Source organism: Chlorocebus sabaeus, chromosome 8 (assembly GCF_047675955.1).
Source record: "Chlorocebus sabaeus isolate Y175 chromosome 8, mChlSab1.0.hap1, whole genome shotgun sequence".
Classification (NCBI taxonomy): Eukaryota; Metazoa; Chordata; class Mammalia; order Primates; family Cercopithecidae; genus Chlorocebus; species Chlorocebus sabaeus.
This window is the reverse complement of record NC_132911.1, coordinates 89,288,753-89,308,488: the sequence shown is the minus strand read 5'-3', so window position 1 is coordinate 89,308,488 and position 19,736 is coordinate 89,288,753. Positions and strand designations below refer to the sequence as shown.

The 19,736-nt window shown below is 35.4% G+C and overlaps 1 protein-coding gene across 3 annotated transcripts in view; it reads left to right on the top strand.

Moving 5' to 3' along the window:
- The window catches only part of CA1 (carbonic anhydrase 1), a 52,556-nt gene extending 36,012 nt beyond the window's left edge, over positions 1-16,544 (top strand). For all 3 annotated transcript variants that reach the window (XM_008001002.3, XM_008001003.3, XM_038000329.2), the window contains 7 exons: positions 1,661-1,721; positions 5,235-5,432; positions 6,623-6,741; positions 10,001-10,096; positions 11,051-11,113; positions 13,749-13,904; positions 14,844-16,544. In XM_008001002.3, coding sequence (XP_007999193.3) covers positions 1,685-1,721; positions 5,235-5,432; positions 6,623-6,741; positions 10,001-10,096; positions 11,051-11,113; positions 13,749-13,904; positions 14,844-14,960 — 786 coding nt within the window. In that variant the 5' untranslated portion in view covers positions 1,661-1,684 and the 3' untranslated portion in view covers positions 14,961-16,544. The remainder of the gene's footprint in view (positions 1-1,660; positions 1,722-5,234; positions 5,433-6,622; positions 6,742-10,000; positions 10,097-11,050; positions 11,114-13,748; positions 13,905-14,843) is intronic.
- The last annotated feature ends 3,192 nt before the right edge of the window (positions 16,545-19,736 follow it).

The following is a 19,736-nucleotide window of genomic DNA, read 5'->3' as shown; positions in this document are numbered from 1 at the left end:
GCTTATGGGATACAAACAGCCACTTGCAAGCTTTGTAACCCTGAGGAGGTGTCTTCACCTCTGTAAGCCTCAATTTTTTTTAATGCAAAACGCAATTTTTTTTTTTCAGAAACAGGGTATCACTCTGTTGCCTAGGCTGGTCTGGAACTCGTAGGCTCAAGAGATCCTCCCATCTCAGCCGAAAACACAGATTTTAATGCCCAATTTTGTTATAATAAGAATTAAATAAGTTGATGCACGTAAAGTTTTTAGCACAGCAGTTGATCCCTATTGGGCCTTCAAAAAACAGTACTTTGAAAAAAAAAATTCCCTTTTAAACAATATCTTCTTATGCTTACTGAAGCCATAGAATGGGAGCTTGGGTCTCTTCCCACTCTGTGGATGTTCATGACCACAGCCCACTCTGCGTATAAGACAATGCACCATCATTAACTGCAAAGGAGCAAACAACGTTTCTCCAGTCAGCCTTGGTGAAAATTACCCTGATCCCTCTCTTCTTTCAAGGGTTGCAGCAGCTCCTTACAGTGTGAAAGGAGGAATGACTATCATGGCATGAAAAAAGCATCACTATGGAAGCTTATTTTTCTGGTTGTCTTTTCTTTGAGCATGTTTAGAGCTTTGAATATGTAGAACTGGTCAGAGTCTGGCACATTCTAATCAGTTTTCTTTGCCTTCCTGAAAAGTCCTGTGTACCTTCTCATCATTCAATGGGCATCAGTTTTCATCTTGGTCCAGGCTTAACTTGGACTTAAGAGTATTGTGAGCATAGGAGGGGAATTAATTGTGGCATTTGGTGGAGGTAAGTGAAGAAGGCAACTGGATTAGGAGGCTGAAGTCTTGGCTTCTTGGCTTGTTGCTAGTTATGGCAAAGTACCTCAACATCTCTCAATTACAAAATGCTAATTCTTACTATATAGGATTTGTATGTATGTGTGATGGTGAAATAAAATAATAAGAAAGGGGTTTATAAATTATATAGAACTATTAAAAAAGAAGACTTTCATTCTAGTAGACCTATTTGATGTATCAAATAAATATTGGGCCATATTTAACTTTAATATTAATAAAAACTTCTCCATTTATGAATTCCAATATTGCTCCAAAATGAACTTTATTCTTACCCTGTACATCTATAAAATGTACCATTATAAATAACATATATTGCAAATGATTAGTAATTTAATTATCTGATTTTAAATTAACATTATGATACTAGTTAAGATCAGCCTGTAAACACACAAATTATTCTCCTGATAAATTACTTTTGCTTGTATTGCTTAAGTAACTAACAAAGGTAGAGTTAGAAATCTTAAGTGTACAAAGTATTTTTCATTTAAAAAATCTAAAGAATTATATATGATAATATTAAGCCGTATCTTCTACTAACATGAGTGAAACAGGACTTGGCTTTATAAAATCTAGGATTTGATAATTCTCTTTTACAATATAAGAAAATAAAACAATTGAAACTAACATAGCCCTTGTAGAATTTTTTACAACACCTTTTTTAGATATGTGTACTTCCTGATAAGCAGAGATGATGGAATAATGGCCTATTAAGGGCAAATAAGTTTCTATAAAAATGCCCAAGCAGGGATTTAAGGCATCTCCTGCACGCACAGTTGCAGTCACTTATTTCAGGTATTATTTTTGTTTTCAGAAAAAGAAAACTCAGTAGAAGATAATGGCAAGTCCAGACTGGGGATATGATGACAAAAATGGTAAGAGTTCTCCTGTTTATATAGATCAAAATGATAGCTTCTTTCCATTTCCAACAGGAGAGATATTAAGCATTTAAAATAACAGTACAGCCGTAGGTTAATTGTTGAACTGGCTGCTTTAAATAATTATACTATCTTTGCATGTATTCTTAGCATTGTCTTTTGGGGCATGACTGACTACAAAATATGTTTGATATATGTACAGGCATACCTCAGAGATACTGCAGGTTCAGGTTCAGACCCCTATCATTAAGCAAATATCACAAGAAAGCAAGTCACATAAAATTTGGAGTTTTCCAGGGCATTTAAAAGTTATGTTTACACTATGCTGTTGTCTATTGTGTGCAATAGCATTATGTCTAAAAAATATACATACCTTAATTAAAAATACTTTATTGCTAAAATATGCTAGTGATCATCTGAGCCTTCAGAAGTATTAATTTTTTTTTTTTCTTTGAGTCAGAGTCTCACTCTGTCACCCAGGCTAGAGTGCAATGGTATGATCTAGGCTCACTACAACCTCCGCCTTGCAGGTTCAAGTGATTCTCCTGCCTCAGCCTCCTGAGTAGCTGGGACTACAGGCGCCTACCACTACGCCTAGCTAATTTTTTTGTATTTTTAGTAGAGATGGGGTTCCACCATGTTAGCCAGGATGGTCTCTATCCCCTGACTTCATAATCCACCCTCCTTGGCCTCCCGAAGTGCTGGGATTACAGGTGTGAGCCACCATGCCTAGCCAAGTATTAATCTTTTTGATGGAAGAGGGTCTTGCCTCAATGTGGATGACTGCTGACTGATCAGGTGGTGGTTGCTGAAGGTTGGGAAGGTTCAAAGTTATCCATGACTTTGGAATCAACTTCTTCCAAACTCCTATTAATGTTAATAACTTGACCTTCTCCCTTGAATTATGAATGTTCATGCAGAATGGTGAATCCTTTCTAGACAACTTCAATTTCCTTTACTCAGATCCATCATAAAAAAAATTATTATCTATAGGAACTACAGGCTTACAAAGTGTATTCTTAAATAAGATTTGAAAGTTGAAATTTTTCCTTGATCCATAGACTGCAGAATAGATGCTGTGTTAGTAGGCATGAACATAACATCAATCTCCTTGTACATCTCCATCAGAGCTCCTGGGTGACCAGGTGCATTGTCAATAAGCAGTGATATTTTGAAAGGAATCTTCTTTTACAGAGAAGTAGAGCTCAACAGTGGGCTTCAAAATATTCAGTAAACCAGCTGTAAACAGATGTGCTGTCATTCAGGCTTTATTGTTCCTTTTAGAGAGCACAGGCAGAGTAGAGTGAGCATAATTCTTAACGGTCCTGGGATTTTCAGAGTACTAAATGAGTGTTGGCTTCAACTTAAAGTCAACAACTGCATTTGACCCTAACAAAAGAGTCAGGCTGTTTTTTAAAACTTTGAAATTATGCATTGACTTCTCCTCTCTAGCTATGAAAGTCTTAGATGCTATCTTCTTCCAATAGAAGGCTGTTTTGTCTACTCTGAAAATCTGTTGTTTAGTGTAGTCACCTTCATTAGTTATCTTAGCTAGATCTTCTGCATAACTGTCTGCAGCTTCTGTATCAGCACTTGCCACTTCACCTCGCACTTTCATGTTATGGAGATGGCATCTTTCTTTATATCTCATGAACCAACCTCCACTAGCTTCTAACTTTTCTTCTGCAGCTTCTTTGCCTTTCTCAACCTTCACAGAATTAAAGAGAGCTGTAACCTTGTCTAATTAGGATGTGGCTTAAGGGAATGTGGTTGTTGGTTTGATCTTCTATCCAGACTACTCAAACTTTCTCCATATCAGAAATAATGCTTCTTTGCTTTCTTATCATTTGTGTGTGCACTGGTGTAGCACCTTTAATTTTCTCCAGGAACTTTTCTTTTGCATTCACAATTTGGCTAACTGGCACAAGAAGTCTACTTTTTGGCCTGTCTCAACTCTTGACATGCCTTCCTCACTGGGCTTAATCATTTCTAGCTTTTGATTTAAAGGGAGAAACATGTGACTATTCCTCTTACTGGAATACTTACAGGTCATTGTAGAGTTATTAATCATATTAATTTCAATATTGTTGTCTCAGGGAATAGGAAGACTTATAGAGAGGGAGAGAGATGGGGAACAGCCAGTCAGTAAAGTAGTTAAAACACACACAACATTTACAGGTTAAGTTCATCATCTTACTTGGACATGGTTTATGGTGCCACAACACTATTACAATAGTAACATCGAAGATCACAATGATAAATATATGAACAATTAAAAAGTTTAAAATATTGTGAGAATTACCAAAATATGACACAGAGATGTGAAGTAAACACATGCTGTTGAAAATATGCCCCTAATAAGCTTGCTTGATGCAAGATTGCTACAAATCTTCAGTTTGTAAAAAATGCAATATCTGCAAAGCACAATAAAGTGAAATGCAATAAAATGAGGTATGCTTGTATTAGAAACCTATTGCTGATAATAAAATATGTATAGTCTAATCCTATATACTATGAGTATAGATCTATATTAGTAGTATTGACAAATACACTATTTTATAGTATAATATAGAAAAGAGGCCAGGTGCTTTGGCTCATGCCTGTAATCCCAGCACTTTGGGAGACCGAGGCGGGTGGATCACTTGAGGTCAGGAGTTCGAGACCAGCCTGGACAACATGATGAAACCCCACTCTACTAAAAAAAAAAAAAAAAAAAAATTGGCCAGGTGTGGTGGCACATGCCTGTAATCCCAGCCACTTGGGAAGCTGAGGCATGAGAATCGTTTGAGCTTGGGACACAGAGGTTGCAGTGAGCCGAGAGCACATCACTGCACTGCAGCCTGGGTGACAGAGCAAGACTCTGTCAAAAAAAAGAAAGAAAGAAAGAGAGAGAGAGAGAGAGAGAGAGAGAAAGAAAGAGAGAGAGAAAAAGAAAGAAAGAAAGAAAGAAAGAAAGAAAGAAAGAAAGAAAGAAAGAAAGAAAGAAAGAAAGAAAGAAAGAAAGAAAGAAAGAAAGAAAACGGGCCGGGTGCGGTGGCTCACGCCTGTAATCCCAGCACTTTGGGAGGCTGAGGCGGGCGGATCACGAGGTCAGGAAATCGAGACCATCCTGGCTAACACGGTGAAACCTCGTCTCTACTAAAAATACAAAAAAATTAGCTGGGTGCGGTGGTGGGCGCCTGTAGTCCCAGCTACATGGGAGGCTGAGGCAGGAGAATGGCGTGAACCCGGGAGGCGGAGCTTGCAGTGAACCCCGAGACTGCGCCACTGCACTCCAGCCTGGGCGACAGAGCGAGACTCCGTCTCCAAAAAAAAAAAAAAAAAAAAAAAAGAAAGAAAGAAAGAAAGAAAAGGGACATTTTCAAACACAGAATTTTTATTAATCTTAACAGAATATCATTTAATACACTTAAACCCTAATCTAATAAGCAAACAGGTAACTACACTCCTAAAACTTGGAATCAAGCATTTGATAAAGTATTGATTTTACACGTGTGTTTGTCCTTGTAGGTCCTGAACAATGGAGCAAGCTATATCCCATTGCCAATGGAAATAACCAGTCCCCTGTTGATATTAAAACCAGTGAAACCAAACATGACACCTCTCTGAAACCTATTAGTGTCTCCTACAACCCAGCCACAGCCAAAGAAATTATCAATGTGGGACATTCCTTCCATGTAAATTTTGAGGACAACGATAACCGATCAGGTGAGCTGAAAGACCCTGCTGATATTTTTTTTCTTACAGTCTACTAGGGAAGTTTAAAAAATAGTACTCGAGAAACATGACACCCATTCTAAGTCTTTTGTGCTTGTGTGTAGCATTGCTGTAATCTAGTGAGGCATCTTGGACTTCTGGAAAATGCCCAGGTGGTAAAGATAATTTTTGGAATTCCCAGCTCTGTATTTTTAGTCTTTCTTCTCAAAGTCACTATCACGTCTCTTCTGATCATTCCGGTATCTGTGTGCTCACTTTACTCTCTCTGAATAAACAGTATTTATCCAGAAAGGTCTAGTGAACCAGTCATTACAAATATTATAACAACTGAAAAGAAAAATATTTTCTAATTGGGATGAAGATGAATGAGCACAGTAGAAAAGAAAAACAAAGCAGTGACTGAATTATCCTTATACTCCAGAATCTGGAACAAATTTTGCTACAGAGTTAGCTTTTCATGAAGGTTTATTGAATATTTTATTAAATGACAGTTCCATAAAACAGTTCTATTGATTTAAAATGCTAAACTTGTTTGCAACCTTCTGAGGCCTAAATTTTAAGTACCTTGGGGCTATGTCCATTATTAATATTAGATTAGGTCTGATATGATGTGCATTTAGCTAATATTATCATTGGATAGGCTCTCCAAACAAAGTTTTAAAAGTGCCCCACTGCCCCATGGTACTCTCTCTTGGTCCTTGGCCAGGGATTCTCAACAAAGCTGTCAAGATACACTGTTGTGTCTTCATCAGTTGCAGAGTAGGTGATGAATGGTTCATTACTCAAAATAAACTACTGAAGATTTTTGAGGCATATTGTCTTTGTTGAAAGAATGAAGGAATAAACTTGCAAATAAAAGGAGATTCAAGGACAGCGCTGTAATGATATAATTCACTCACCTTGCAATATGCCTTCTAGGAGTTGGAAATAGGTAAAATTATAGCTCGTGTGCTGGGAAATGTATATAACTCATGGAATATCTCATCAATGCCACAGTCAGGGATGTACCATACATATGGCTGCCATCCTCATGGATGTGGGGTAAAACAAGATGAAAGTTTAGGCACTAATGTTTGTTTTCACTTCTAGTCAGCACAATTTAGTGTTGGTTTATATTAAATGCAAAGATAAGCTAGAGTTTGCGGAGCATCAGACTAACAGTCGGTTCCCTTTTCTTCCAGTGCTGAAAGGTGGTCCTCTCTCCGACAGCTATAGGCTCTTTCAGTTCCATTTTCACTGGGGCAGTACAAATGAGTATGGTTCCGAACATACAGTGGATGGAGTGAAATATTCTAGCGAGGTAATGTAATTTAGTAAGTGAGAGATAATTACCCTGAGAGTACTCCCAGAAGCAGCTTCTCCCTTCTCTCCTAAAACAACATCATAACGACTCCAAAGGAATCAGTATTCTGGTAATGAACTCCCAGGTTCCATTAAAATCAAGCACAGACACATAATGTTTGGCAAGAGAGGGAAATTTTTCATGTGGAAAGAGGCAGCTAAACTCCTGAGCCCAAGATTCACCTTTCCCTGAGAATGCCTCAAAAACTGTTACCTTGATATCATAGGCTTCAAAGGGTGACACTGCTCTCCTTTAAAGCTCTAACCCCAAATGGAACACACCACCATTTCCTCTTTATTTAAATGTTCAAGTTTGGACACACCAGCAGTATGGTTGTGACCAAGCTGGGACAATTCAATAAGACCCTACTATCAGCTCGAATTTAACCATAGCAATGGTCATAGAGAGCAGCATACACCTAGATGAGGGTCTGAGCTTCCTTGGCTCTTAAACTGCTCTCACATGGAATTTGTGACTTATTTCAGGACATTATTATCTGTATATCCAAAGAAAAATTGGAGACATGTACACCAAACTGTCAACAGTGGGTCTGGGAGATTAAAATGGGAGAAATTTTGCTCTTTACTTTAGCTGTGTGAATTATATAATATACGTGTACCCATACATGCAGGTTGACTTTTTAATTTTGCTTTCATCAAAATGAATTCTATAATATACATAATTTTGCAACCTGCTTTTTTCTATTTACCCATTTATCATGATAATTTTTAAAAATCAGAAGACTGAATTCCACCTCACTTTTTTACTTTCTGCATAGTATTTCATTTGGGTGAATACATCATAATTTATTTAACTGCCTTCTATTGATGAACAATCACAACATACGATTTTTGTTTAATTGGTTTATTTTCCTTTTATTGAAAAATGCTTCCGTAAATATATCTGTACATATATATTGTGCATTAGTGAAAGTAATTATGTAGGATAGATTTTTACAGGGAAGATTGCCAAGTTACAAAGTATATGTATCTTTTATTCTGATAGAATATCGGCGATTGTGTACAAATAAAACTTGCTTTACCTTGTGTTGTAAAGCATGACGAACACCTTTCAATGCTGCGAGAATCTGTTAATTGGATTTTCCCCTCCATAAAATTGAAGATAGATTAAAATTAAATCGACTAACAGCCTAAATTAGTAGTATCATTTTGGAAAGACAGTTGGTAGTATCCAAGAAAACTAAATTAGTGACTCTCTCATCTAAATTGAGAAAAATCAATATAACCCATGCTAGATATGAGAGACACTTAGCCACAAAGTTTAGCCTGTGATTAAGTTCAATTTATTAAACCATCTTGGGATAGCTATGACACTAGATTTGAGAGGCAGTACCGCCTGTTGCTTAAGAATGCAAGTACCCAGCTGACTGCCAGGGTTTGAATCAAAGTTCGACCACTTACTAGCTGTACAACTTCGAATGAATCACTCTACGTTCCAATATTCCTATATAGAGAATCTAGATAATATAACATTAGTATCCATCTCAATGATTGTTAACAGCATGAAAAGAGTAAACCCATACAGAGCACACTTAGACCAGCACCTTTCATGTTGCATGTGCTGAATAATGTTACTTAATATTTCCATAGAGACACAAGCAAGCCCTTTTCAAGCAGGGAAGTGTAGGCATAAATTATTGTGATTAAATAAATATAGTAGTAAATGGCAGCATGACTATTCACAAAGAAGCACAGGAATACAGATGTAAGAATAATTAATTACAAGTAGGGACAGACTCTAGACTGGCATGGTCAGAGGAAATTGCAGTAAGTGATCCCTCTGAATATACTATCTTAATCATTCTTTTTTCATTCAATGAATATTCATTGAACACCTACAATATGCCAGATACTCTCTTTATTTATTTTTTGTTTGTATTTATTTATTTATTTTTGAGCAAGAGTCTTGCTCTGTCACCCAGGCTGGAGTTCAGAGGTGCGATCTCGGCTCACTGCAACCTCCTTCTCTCAGGTTCAAGTGATTCTCCTGCCTCGGCCTCCTGAGTAGCTGGGATTACAGGCATGCGCCAGCACACCCGGGTAATTTTGTATTTTTAGTAGAAACGGAGTTTCACCATGTTGGTCAGGCTGATCTCGAACTCCTGACTTCATGATCCGCCCTCCTCGGCCTCCCAAAGTGCTGAAATTACAGGCGTGAGATACTGTTTTTAAAAAGTACTTGTGATCAGAACTTGTATTTGATAGGGAAAATAAAAATTTCAGAGGAAGGAAGGGAAGAGAGAAGGGAGGGAGGGAGGGAGGAGAATAGGAAGAAGAGAGATTAAATAAGTGATATGGATAGAAATGTTTTGATTTGTGGTGGTTACTTTATGTTGGATGATCAGAAAAGAATTATTTAAGGAGTGGCATTTGAGTTCAACCCTAACTCAAGACAAAAGTTTGCCACTTGAAGATCATGGGGAAGGAAATTCCAGAGAAAATTAGAAGCTAACGCAAAGGCTCAAAGTTGTGAAGTATAATCTGTAAGATGTGAATGCTGATAGGTGGGGAAAGTAAGAAATGAATGATAATTGTTGTACTTATTGATTGAACAATTGAAAAACCTTATCCTAAGAAGGTAAATTTAAGCAGGTTTGCCAAGAAGGAAATCTAGAGTTCTATTTTGGCCAGATTAAGTTTGAAACATCTATTAGACATCCATGTAGAGATATCAAGAATACATACATACATACTTAGATATACAAATCTAGAGTTTGCAGAGACATTAAGCTGGAGATATTTATTTGAGAGGTTTCTGAAAAGGGCACTAATGTGCCTGAAAGAATCGGTTCTTGGCCGACTCCCAGGTACTCCAGGAACCCTTTCTCATGAATTTACCATAAAGTACCTCATGTGAGAGAAAATTACTTCAATTATTTTCCCAAAAACTAGTTAGTCATGTTTCCTGATCCTTTCATAACAAAGAGAGATACATTTAAAGGAGTAATATTAAATAACAATATCGTAGGAAAGGACATTTTGCTTACTGGTTCCAGGTTTTGCAATCTCTACTTGGCACACAGATAACCCTTCCTAAGAGTAAGAAGGTAACTCTTCTAATCCACTGGATAAAGGTTCACGTAAGTTTTATGTATCTAAGCCAAGATACATCATCATATGGTAACAAGTTAACTTATAACTTACCTTTTGTCGTCATACTGGTATAAATAATTAATTAACCAGAGTATCATTTATAGCTTCATGTAGCTCACTGGAATTCTGCAAAATACTCCAGCCTTGCTGAAGCTGTCTCAAAGGCTGATGGTTTGGCAGTTATTGGTGTTTTGATGAAGGTGAGTTACAGGTAGTAACACAGCTCTGCTTCCAATTACACCTCAAAATAGAAGGAAATAAGGCAACATAAATTTTAGAATTTCTTATTTTAAAGTTCCCATTCAACCGATGACTACAGGTGAAAAAATAGTTCCCTAGTATTTTATTGCTTGGTTCTATCTCTGCTTTTCCCTCTGAGAGAAATAAGTTTCAAGTGGAGGTGAGATAGAAAGGTGTTCATAGGGAAAAAGGAATTTTTATTTTCCAGCTCTTCCAAATTCCCTTTCCTCTAAATGTCCTACCTCATAGATTCTGAAATTTATTAATTTAATATCTCATCAAGAAAGAAATATTATTAAATATTAATAAGGAAACCTGAAACCATAGATTCAGAAATTCATCAATTTAAAATCTCATTAGGAAAGAAATAAAGAGAATTTTTTCTTACAAAGAACATTCAGTTGATTTTTTTAAATGGCAGATGTTGCTCAAATACTCTATAGAAGAATCCCTGAAACGTTCTACAAAAAAGTTATTATTAAATTGGGTATGCCTGGATAACTAAGTAACTCTTGAAATTATAGCATCTCTACTTAACCTTTACTGAGCACTTACAATATACCAAAAACTGTAGTAAAGATAACTAACGTAACAGACCAAAATAAGAGATTTGTTTTCATGTCAGTTTTGATAAATTTCTAGATTTTGCCCTGTAAAACTTTGAACATATTGCCAATAATCAAGTTTAATCAAGTTTTTTGTTTGCTACTTTATCCGTAGGTACATATTATAAACAATTTATAGAGTACAAAGGCTCTCAAAGACATACAGCTTGAAAAACTTCTCCTTCTAAAGCAAAGAGAAAATACCTTACCTCTCGTCAGTTGCTAATTGAAAAAAAAATTAAAGCTTAGCTAAGCAGTGTTTGATTGACAATAATCTTTATCTCATACTTTATTTTCTTAAATCTCCAGGTTGGTGAGGCCAACCCAAAGCTGCAGAAAGTACTTGATGCCCTCCATGCAATTAAAACCAAGGTAAATCCACTAAATAAGTAGTTCAAATCAGAGAACAAGAATTTACAAAGCTATGGAAATCATTTAATGAAGTATTAAAACCGGGAAGTAGGAAGGTGATAGCAAAAACTACCAACTAAAAATCAAGGTGCTACTTCAACATTGCCTACCTCTGAGAAAGTCTCTAATGCAGGGAATTGTTTTGGTTTTTTGTTTTTCATAGTTACGGTTTATTTATCTCAGCAGAATATGGCCTATAGAAAAGCAGATTACATAGCCATTTAAATTTGCTTGAAAAACTGTATCTAACAAAATTGTGATTTTCCATTTGATAAATAAAGATATCTCTAGTTTTTTAGCAGTATAAAAATTCAGAAGTAAAGGGCATTCTTTTGAGATATGATTGATATACAATCTTTGATAACCATAACTCTTATTAGTCAACTCAAAAAATGGATTTTTTTATATACACAAACTTAGCTTTATTGTTTTATTGGTAAGTAGTTAAACCATAAATCAGAGATTTGTCATTTTTTGCAGCATGGAGAACTGTCATATTTTTGTGTAAAATAAATCTGATTTATGCTGATTCTAGAAAAGATTAAACTTAAGTGAATGTCTTATAAAGTATAAATGACAGAAGATAAAAAATAAGCCCTCAACTCAAGAGTTATCAAAAAAAAAGAAAAGAAAATAGAAGGAAACAATTAGTGAAGATAAAAGTAGAAAAGAATAAAATAAGAAAAAAAAATTATGGCCAGGTGTGGTGGCTCATGCCTGCAATCCCTGCACTTTGGGAGGCCGAGGCAGGCAGATTGCCTGAGGTTTCAGGATTGAGATTGCAGGAGTTCACGACCAGCCTGGCCAACATAGTGAGATCCCATCTATACTAAAAATACAAAACATTAGCCAGGCATGGTGGCGCACGCATGTAGTCCTAGCTATTCAGGAGGTTGAGGCGGGAGAATCGCTTGAACCCGGGATGTGGAGGCTGCAGTGAGCCGAGATTGTGCCACTGCACTCCAGCCTGGGTAACAGAGCAAGACTCGATCTTAAATAAATAAATTTTAAAAAGAAAAATGATGACTAAGTAAAGGGTAAAATTTTATCAATAAATTGAAAAGTTGATTCTTTCGAAGAACAACAAAAAAGTCAGAATATGGGGAAGCTGGATAAAGAGAAAAAAAGCCATACATATAAAACATTATTAGAAATAAATGAGTTATGACTAAAGATATAGAAGAAAATTTTAAGAGACAAAATTTTTTATAACATTATGCCAGTAAATTTGAAAATTTAGATAAAATGGATAATTTTCCAAGAAAATGTGAAGGGAATTGACTCACAAGGAGTTAGAATACCTAAATAGACTGAGAACCTAAAAGTAAATATAAACAATAGTCAAAATGTATCTATTAAACGAAGACTAGGCCCAGACCATTTCATGGAAAAGGATTACTCAACTTTTAAGAAACAATCATGCCAGTGTTAACTAAACTGCCCAGATGAAGGAACAGACAGAAAACTTCCCATCAATTTAATGGAATCTGATACTAAAACCGGGTATCAAAACTACAAAACAGACAAAACAAAAAACATAGCATAAACTTTCTTAGGAATATAGCTAAAGGAAATCCTAAAATTTATTATAACAAATCAAATTCAACAGTGTATTAAAAGAGTAGTTTCTGAATTAGTAGCGTATATCCCAAAAATACAAGAATGACTCAATATTAGAAAATCTTAAATTAATTCATTATATTAACTAAAGATGAAGAAAACCTCATGATCAACTTGTTAAATGCTTAAAAATCATTTTATAAAAGTTAATGCCCTTTCTTTAGAATGAAACAAAATGAAAGAACTGCCTGAAAACTTCTTGAATTTGATAAAGAATTTTACCTAGAAACTTGTATCAACATTTTACTTCATAGTGAAACGCTTGAAGCATTTTCATTTGAATCAGGCACAAGACCAAGCTGCCACTGTGACCATCACAATTGAAAATTATAATAAGGGTCCTAATCAGTGCAACAAAATAATGAAAGAGTACATATTATAACAGATATTGAAATAGTAAAAGCAAAACTATCATTACGTGCAGTTGATATCATTAACATCCACCTGAACACTCCAGAAGAATCATCTAAAATACAGAATGCATAAAAGATTAGCATACAAATATCAGTACATTTCCTATACACAAGTAATAATCAGAAAAGATGATAGGAGTAAATAGAATAAAACTAAAACAACCAATATGCATGTCAATAAAGATCTTTGCCATTGAAATAGAATCTGGCATCATTCCTAGAGAAAAAATAAAAGCGTTATACTAGAAGTTAAATATCTTTTAAAGATACAGATTGTAAAAACGTTTTTTGCATCTTTGCTTATCTGCAACCAAATGAAGAAGGAAGAAGATGTCTTAGTCAAAAACTTACATGTAACACATTTTTCATCTTTTTTCTTCTGTTGATATTACTGTTTATACCCACAAACACACCAGTCAAGAAATACTAAATAGTAGAAAAATCAATGACTCTTAGCAAAAATGTCTACATAATGTATAACAAGATAATATAGCATATATATGTCACATATATTCACATAAGTATTTTATATCATACTGTAATGATGTATTATTTTCTTCCAGGGCAAACGAGCCCCGTTCACAAATTTTGACCCCTCTACTCTCCTTCCTTCATCCCTGGATTTCTGGACCTACTCTGGCTCTCTGACTCATCCTCCTCTTTATGAGAGTGTAACCTGGATCATCTGTAAGGAGAGCATCAGTGTCAGCTCAGAGCAGGTAGAGTTGTGAATGAATGGGTACTGGGAATATGTAGCAGGAATATTACTTTAATTGGTAGTATCAGTGAGAGAGATTATTATTTCAATCAGCTTTGTGAGAAGTTCATTTTTCCTCCCAACTTAAAAATATTAATGTGGGGACATTGGTTTATTAAACTATCCAAAACTGCATTATAATACAATATTTTTTACCTTTATGCGGAAAAAAAAATGACTCCCACTACTCTTTCCTCCTTAATAAGGAAATGTCCGACCTGTTAAATATCTTCTTAAGCATTTCAGAAATAAAAGAAAAACTGTGTGGATATTTCAATAAGATTTTGGGGAACTGTCGCTCTCAGCTGGCATACCTTGAGAGTTGGCAAAATATTTTTGTTCCTTTTGTGGAGCTTAAACTTTTAAATATTCAGCAAAATATCTCATTAACTGTTATGTATAATTGTGATTATAGTAAGTATCATTGGTTGCTCAACCACTTTTATTATGTGCCTTACATATGTTTCATTAGCCAATTCTCATAACAAACCTACAGGACAAGCATTGTAGCCTGCTGCTAACTGACATTTGTTGAGCACATACTGTATGTCAAGCATCATTCTAAGGGCTTTGCATGTATTAACCCATTTAATCTTCACAACAACACAGTGAAGTAAGTACCAAATGGAAACTAAGGTACCAAGCTAATACATCACTCGCCCAACATACCCCAGCTGAAATTAAAAAGTTGATACTTTAACCCAGTCATCAATAATTAAAGCAAAATGCCTGGCTCAAAGGAATGAATGTAAAGGATTTAGGGCTTTCTCTCTTCCTATTAGTGATATCACTGCAATTTCTAACTCAGTTTTCTAAATATCAGTGCATTAGTAATACTGTAAATAAGATGCTTTATGTAACTTTTAAAACTTTTTATTTTTAAAATATTTTATCCTTCCAGCTGGCACAATTCCGCAGTCTTCTATCAAATGTTGAAGGTGATAACCCTGTCCCCATTCAGCACAACAACCGCCCAACCCAGCCTCTGAAGGGCAGAACAGTGAGAGCTTCATTTTGATGAGTCGGAGAAGAAACTTGTCCTTCCTCAAGGACACAGCCCTGCTTCTGACATAATCCAATAAAATAGTAATTTTTAAGAAATAAATGTATTTCAATATTAGCAAGATAGCATGCCTTCAAATCAACCCGTAAAACTAAGAAACTTAAATTTTAGTTCTTACTGCTTAATTCAAGTAATAATTAGTAAGCTAGCAAATAGTAATCTGTAAGCATAAGCTTATGCCTAAATTCAAGTTTAGTTTGAGGAATTCTTTAAAATTACAACTGAGTGATTTGTATGTCTATTCTTTTCAGTTTATTTGAACTAATAATGTTATCTCTTTCTTTCTATTGTGCATTCATTTTCTAAAACCATTAAGTTTCTACTCCATTTACATTCAAAAATCTTACTTTACTTGCAAGAGTATTTTGCCTCAAATGTAACAACCTAAGAGCAGCTGAAGATAAAATATTGAGAAATTCATTTGCTTACTCCTGAAGACAAAAATACAGCTGAGATGACAACTGGATTTAATATAGTTATGCTGGCCCAACATTGCTACCATTTGTGTTGTCTGTGATCAAAAAGATTATCTTTTATACAGGAGGATGATGCTTCTGGATATTGCTTTCACTTCTTCTCCCCACGTTAGCAAGGACAATGCTTCTCTGCCATTATTACAACTAGTTAGTTTGCATGGAGAATCTTTACTTTAAAATTGGAAGAAAAGTCACAAGTGAGTGGTTTATAAAAATGCTGAAGAAGTCGGCCGGGCACAGTAGCTCACGCCTGTAATCCCAGCACTTTGGGAGGCCGAGGTGGGCGGATCACAAGGTCAGCACATTGAGACCATCCTGGCTAACACGGTGAAACCCTGTCTCTACTAAACAAAATACAAAAAATTAGCCGAGCGTGTTGGCGGGCCCCAGTAGTCCCAGCTACTCGGGAGGCTGAGGCAGGAGAATGGCCTGAACCCAGGAGGCGGAGCTTGCAGTGAGCCGAGATCACACCACTACACTCCAGCCTGGGCAACAGAGCGAGACTCCGCCTCAAAAAAAAAAAAAAAAAAAAAAAAAAAGAAGCTAAAGAAGTCATTTGTGCTTAGAATCATATAGAAACATCATGCAATCTTTTAATCAGATGTGCACTTCACCATATGCTGTTTTTATCTTTAATTGACACACAATAATTGTACATATTTATGCAGTACAATGTGGTGTTTTTTGTTTGTTTTTTGAGACAAGGTCTCACTCTGCCAGCCAGGGTGGAGTGTGATGGTGTGATCATAGCTCACTGCAGCCTCAAACCCCTGGGCTCAAGAATCCACCCACCTCAGCCTCTTGAGTAGCTGGGACTACAGATGCATATCACCATGCCAGCTTAATTTTTTAATTTTTGTTGTAGAGACATGGTGTCTCTATGTTGCCCAGGCAAGCAGTGTGATATTTTGATTCATGTATACAATGTGTAATGATCAAATCAGGATAATTAGCATATCCATTACCTTAAACATTTATCATTTCTTTGTGTTTAGAATATTCAAAATCCTTTCCTCTAGCTATTTTAAAATATACAATAAATTATTGTTCATCATGGTCATCCTATTATGCTGTAAAACACTAGAACTTATTCCTCCTATATTGCCGAAGCCATATCTACATCCAGAATTCTACAAATCCTGTGTCCAGTGTTTAATCTTGTTATTTACTTTAGTTATCTCATTTGAAGTAGTAGAGACCAAGTCCAATTGTTCATTTCTGTAAGTTTTAGTAAAATTACTTAAAAAACCGTAAGCAGATTCTTCATTGCTCTAAGTAAGCCTTTCTGCAAAGGCTGTGTTTGTTTTACACCTAAAAACCATACTAAGAGACTTCTTTTGAAATATTTGACTTGGGGCCTAGAATTTAGGTGAATCCTCTTTATTAAAATGTAATTTGTTTTTATTTTATTTTTAATAAAATTGATTTGTTTTTCTACACAAAGTTGGGAAATTTAGAATTTATTAATTGAAAAAAAAATACAAATATAATGGACTCAAGTAACACATTAGCTCTGCCCCCATATGAAATCTCTAAATATAAAATACTTCCTTTGCAAAGGAATCCAACTGTGTATGATACTCTATATATGCCAAATATTGAGAAAGCCTGCAACACTTATACCTGGTCTAGGATGTTATTACTTTACATGAGTTGTATTGATAGGATTTTAATTATAAACTTATCAAAGGCTCTCAAAAGGTGAGTGCTAAAGAGGGATATGAGCTTAAGTTGAGAAATACATTTGCAAAAGATGTTCATTTGAAAACATTTTCTGAAAAGAAATTAAACAGTTTAAAAATGTTTCATAGGAAGGATCTGAAAAACACTTGACTTGATGGTCCATATATTTTTTAAGAAGGTTAAAATGGATTCCAGCATTTAGATATAAGTCTGTAAGTCTTATTATGGAAAGGGCAAAAATGTGACAAAAAATACATTATGACCATCAAACATTATCCCTAAGGCAAATGCCAACTGGGGAGCATGTTTCCCCTTACTGCCTCTGCCAGAATTTCATATATTTGGCAGAACTCATGAGATGCATTATGAATTTCTCTGAAGTAGCCGATAAAAACAGCTGTTGAGAGAAGGTATGTGGACTAGGCATTGGATCATCTGAGAGTGTAACTCGTATGTGTCACTGACTCACCCTCCTCTTGTACGTCCTCATCCTTTGTCAACTTACGTCAAGAATTTAAACATCCTGCAAGGACTCTCTGGTTTTTCCATGATGTTTGGCAGCTGACCTTCTTTATGCCGCATCTATTGGCACCTAGAATGATAAGCCAGCTGGTGAAGCCCAGCGTGGGCTCAAGGATAAAGAGTGCTTCTACTCCATTCTGTTTTCTGTCTTTTCACTTGTCCTTCAGAAATACCCCACTGTACACTTATCACTATGGCACCCTTCTGCTGAATTGTGAGTCCAAAATATTTTCTACGTTGTTCATATTTTCTACATTGTTCATTTATGTAAGGTTTAGCAAATGACTCAAAATACATTAAATTCATCATAATAGGAATTAGGGCAAAGGAAATAAAGAAAAAGAAATATCTTCATTAAATTTAATTTCCTTACGTGACTCAAAAGAGCAGATATCTATTTATTATAACTCTAGGAACTCCCCATCCAGGGTCTTTCTCTGTTTTGTGGTGGCAGATTCCTACCAATATATGATTAAAGCTATGAAACTTCTCTTCCTTACCAAAAAAGAGTTACATAATCAAATATAGCCAAAATTTTGCAATGAATCTTAGAATGTTTAGAAACTCAACATTTTGCTTCCTTTCCCATCACAAAGTCATTCCTGAACCTCAGGAAAAGATCCCTGCTCTAAACTATTTTAAAACTTAAAAATGGACTCCAAGGCTCTCTTGATCTTGCATCCTAGTATAATATTTATTTTTGCTTTTCTACCTCATTCTTTATAACACGTACCTACAAATGAAATGACAGTATATTTCTGGTATCATTCATGAATTATCTTTTATTTGTTTCTCTTCTAAAAGTATTACTTTGGGTTGATGTAAGGTTTCATTGTGGAAGAGATATAAAAAGATTTTTTTAAAAAAGAAAACCCAAACCTTAGTGAATTGTTTATTACTGGTAATAAAAGATTACAAATGAGAATAAAAGGGCATAGAAGAGAAACTTTGACTGAGGAAGACATCATCGGATAAATAAAGGGCCAAAATCATTTTAAAAGCCATCAATATTCTCTGCATCCAAGACCATGAAAGCATAAGGAAATACTTATTTTATAAGCATTATCTTCTTGATTATCTATAAACCCCAAATGTTTATTTACCAACTGATCTCCATGAGACACTGCACGGATTTTCTTATTACTCTTAATATAGTTACCAATTTTTAATCTCAGTAGATACACAAAGAGATAGGCAGACAGACAGACATAGCTACTGTATAAATGAGTATATCTACTTTGGCAAAATGGAACTATGGATATAGGTATTTAACCAATTAACAAAAGGCAGCTGATTTTGTGTTCCTAGACTTAAAGCTAAGTAAAAAAATAAAAAGAGTAAAAAATATTTTAATAGAAATACAACATATTTGAAAGAAATGTGGAGAAGTAGCCATAGGATTCTTGTATAAAATCTTGCTTTCAATAAAGAAGTAAGTCATAAGGAGTAACTTAGAGTCTTAAAAATATGTGCACACTCTCACCAGGTACCAAAACAGTGAACTGGTGAACAAACGGCTTGTGTTTGAAGACTTTAGAATGCTCCGATCAGAAGTGCATTTACTAGATGTTGCAGGAAGTCAGGAACCCGGAATGGAGGGACCGGCTGGAGCTGCAGCAGAGGAACATAAGTTGTGAAGATTTCATTTTAATATGGACATTTATCAGTTCCCAAATAATACTTTTATAATTTCTTATGCCTGTCTTACGTTAATCTCTTAATCCTGTTCTCTTCATAAGCTGAGGATGTACATCACCTCAGGGCCACTGTGATAATTGTGTTAACTGTACAAATTGATTGTAAAACATGTGTGTTTGAACAATATGAAGTCAGTGCACCTTGAAAAAGAACAGAATAACAGTGATTTTTAGGGAACAAGGAAAGACAACCATAAGGTCTTACTGCCTGTGGGGATGGGCAAAAAGAGCCATATTTTTCTTCTTGCAGAGAGCCTATAAACAGACGTGCAAGTAGGGAAGATATCACTAAATTCTTTTCCTAGCAAGGAATATTAATATTAATACCCTGGAAAGGAATGCATTCGTAGGGG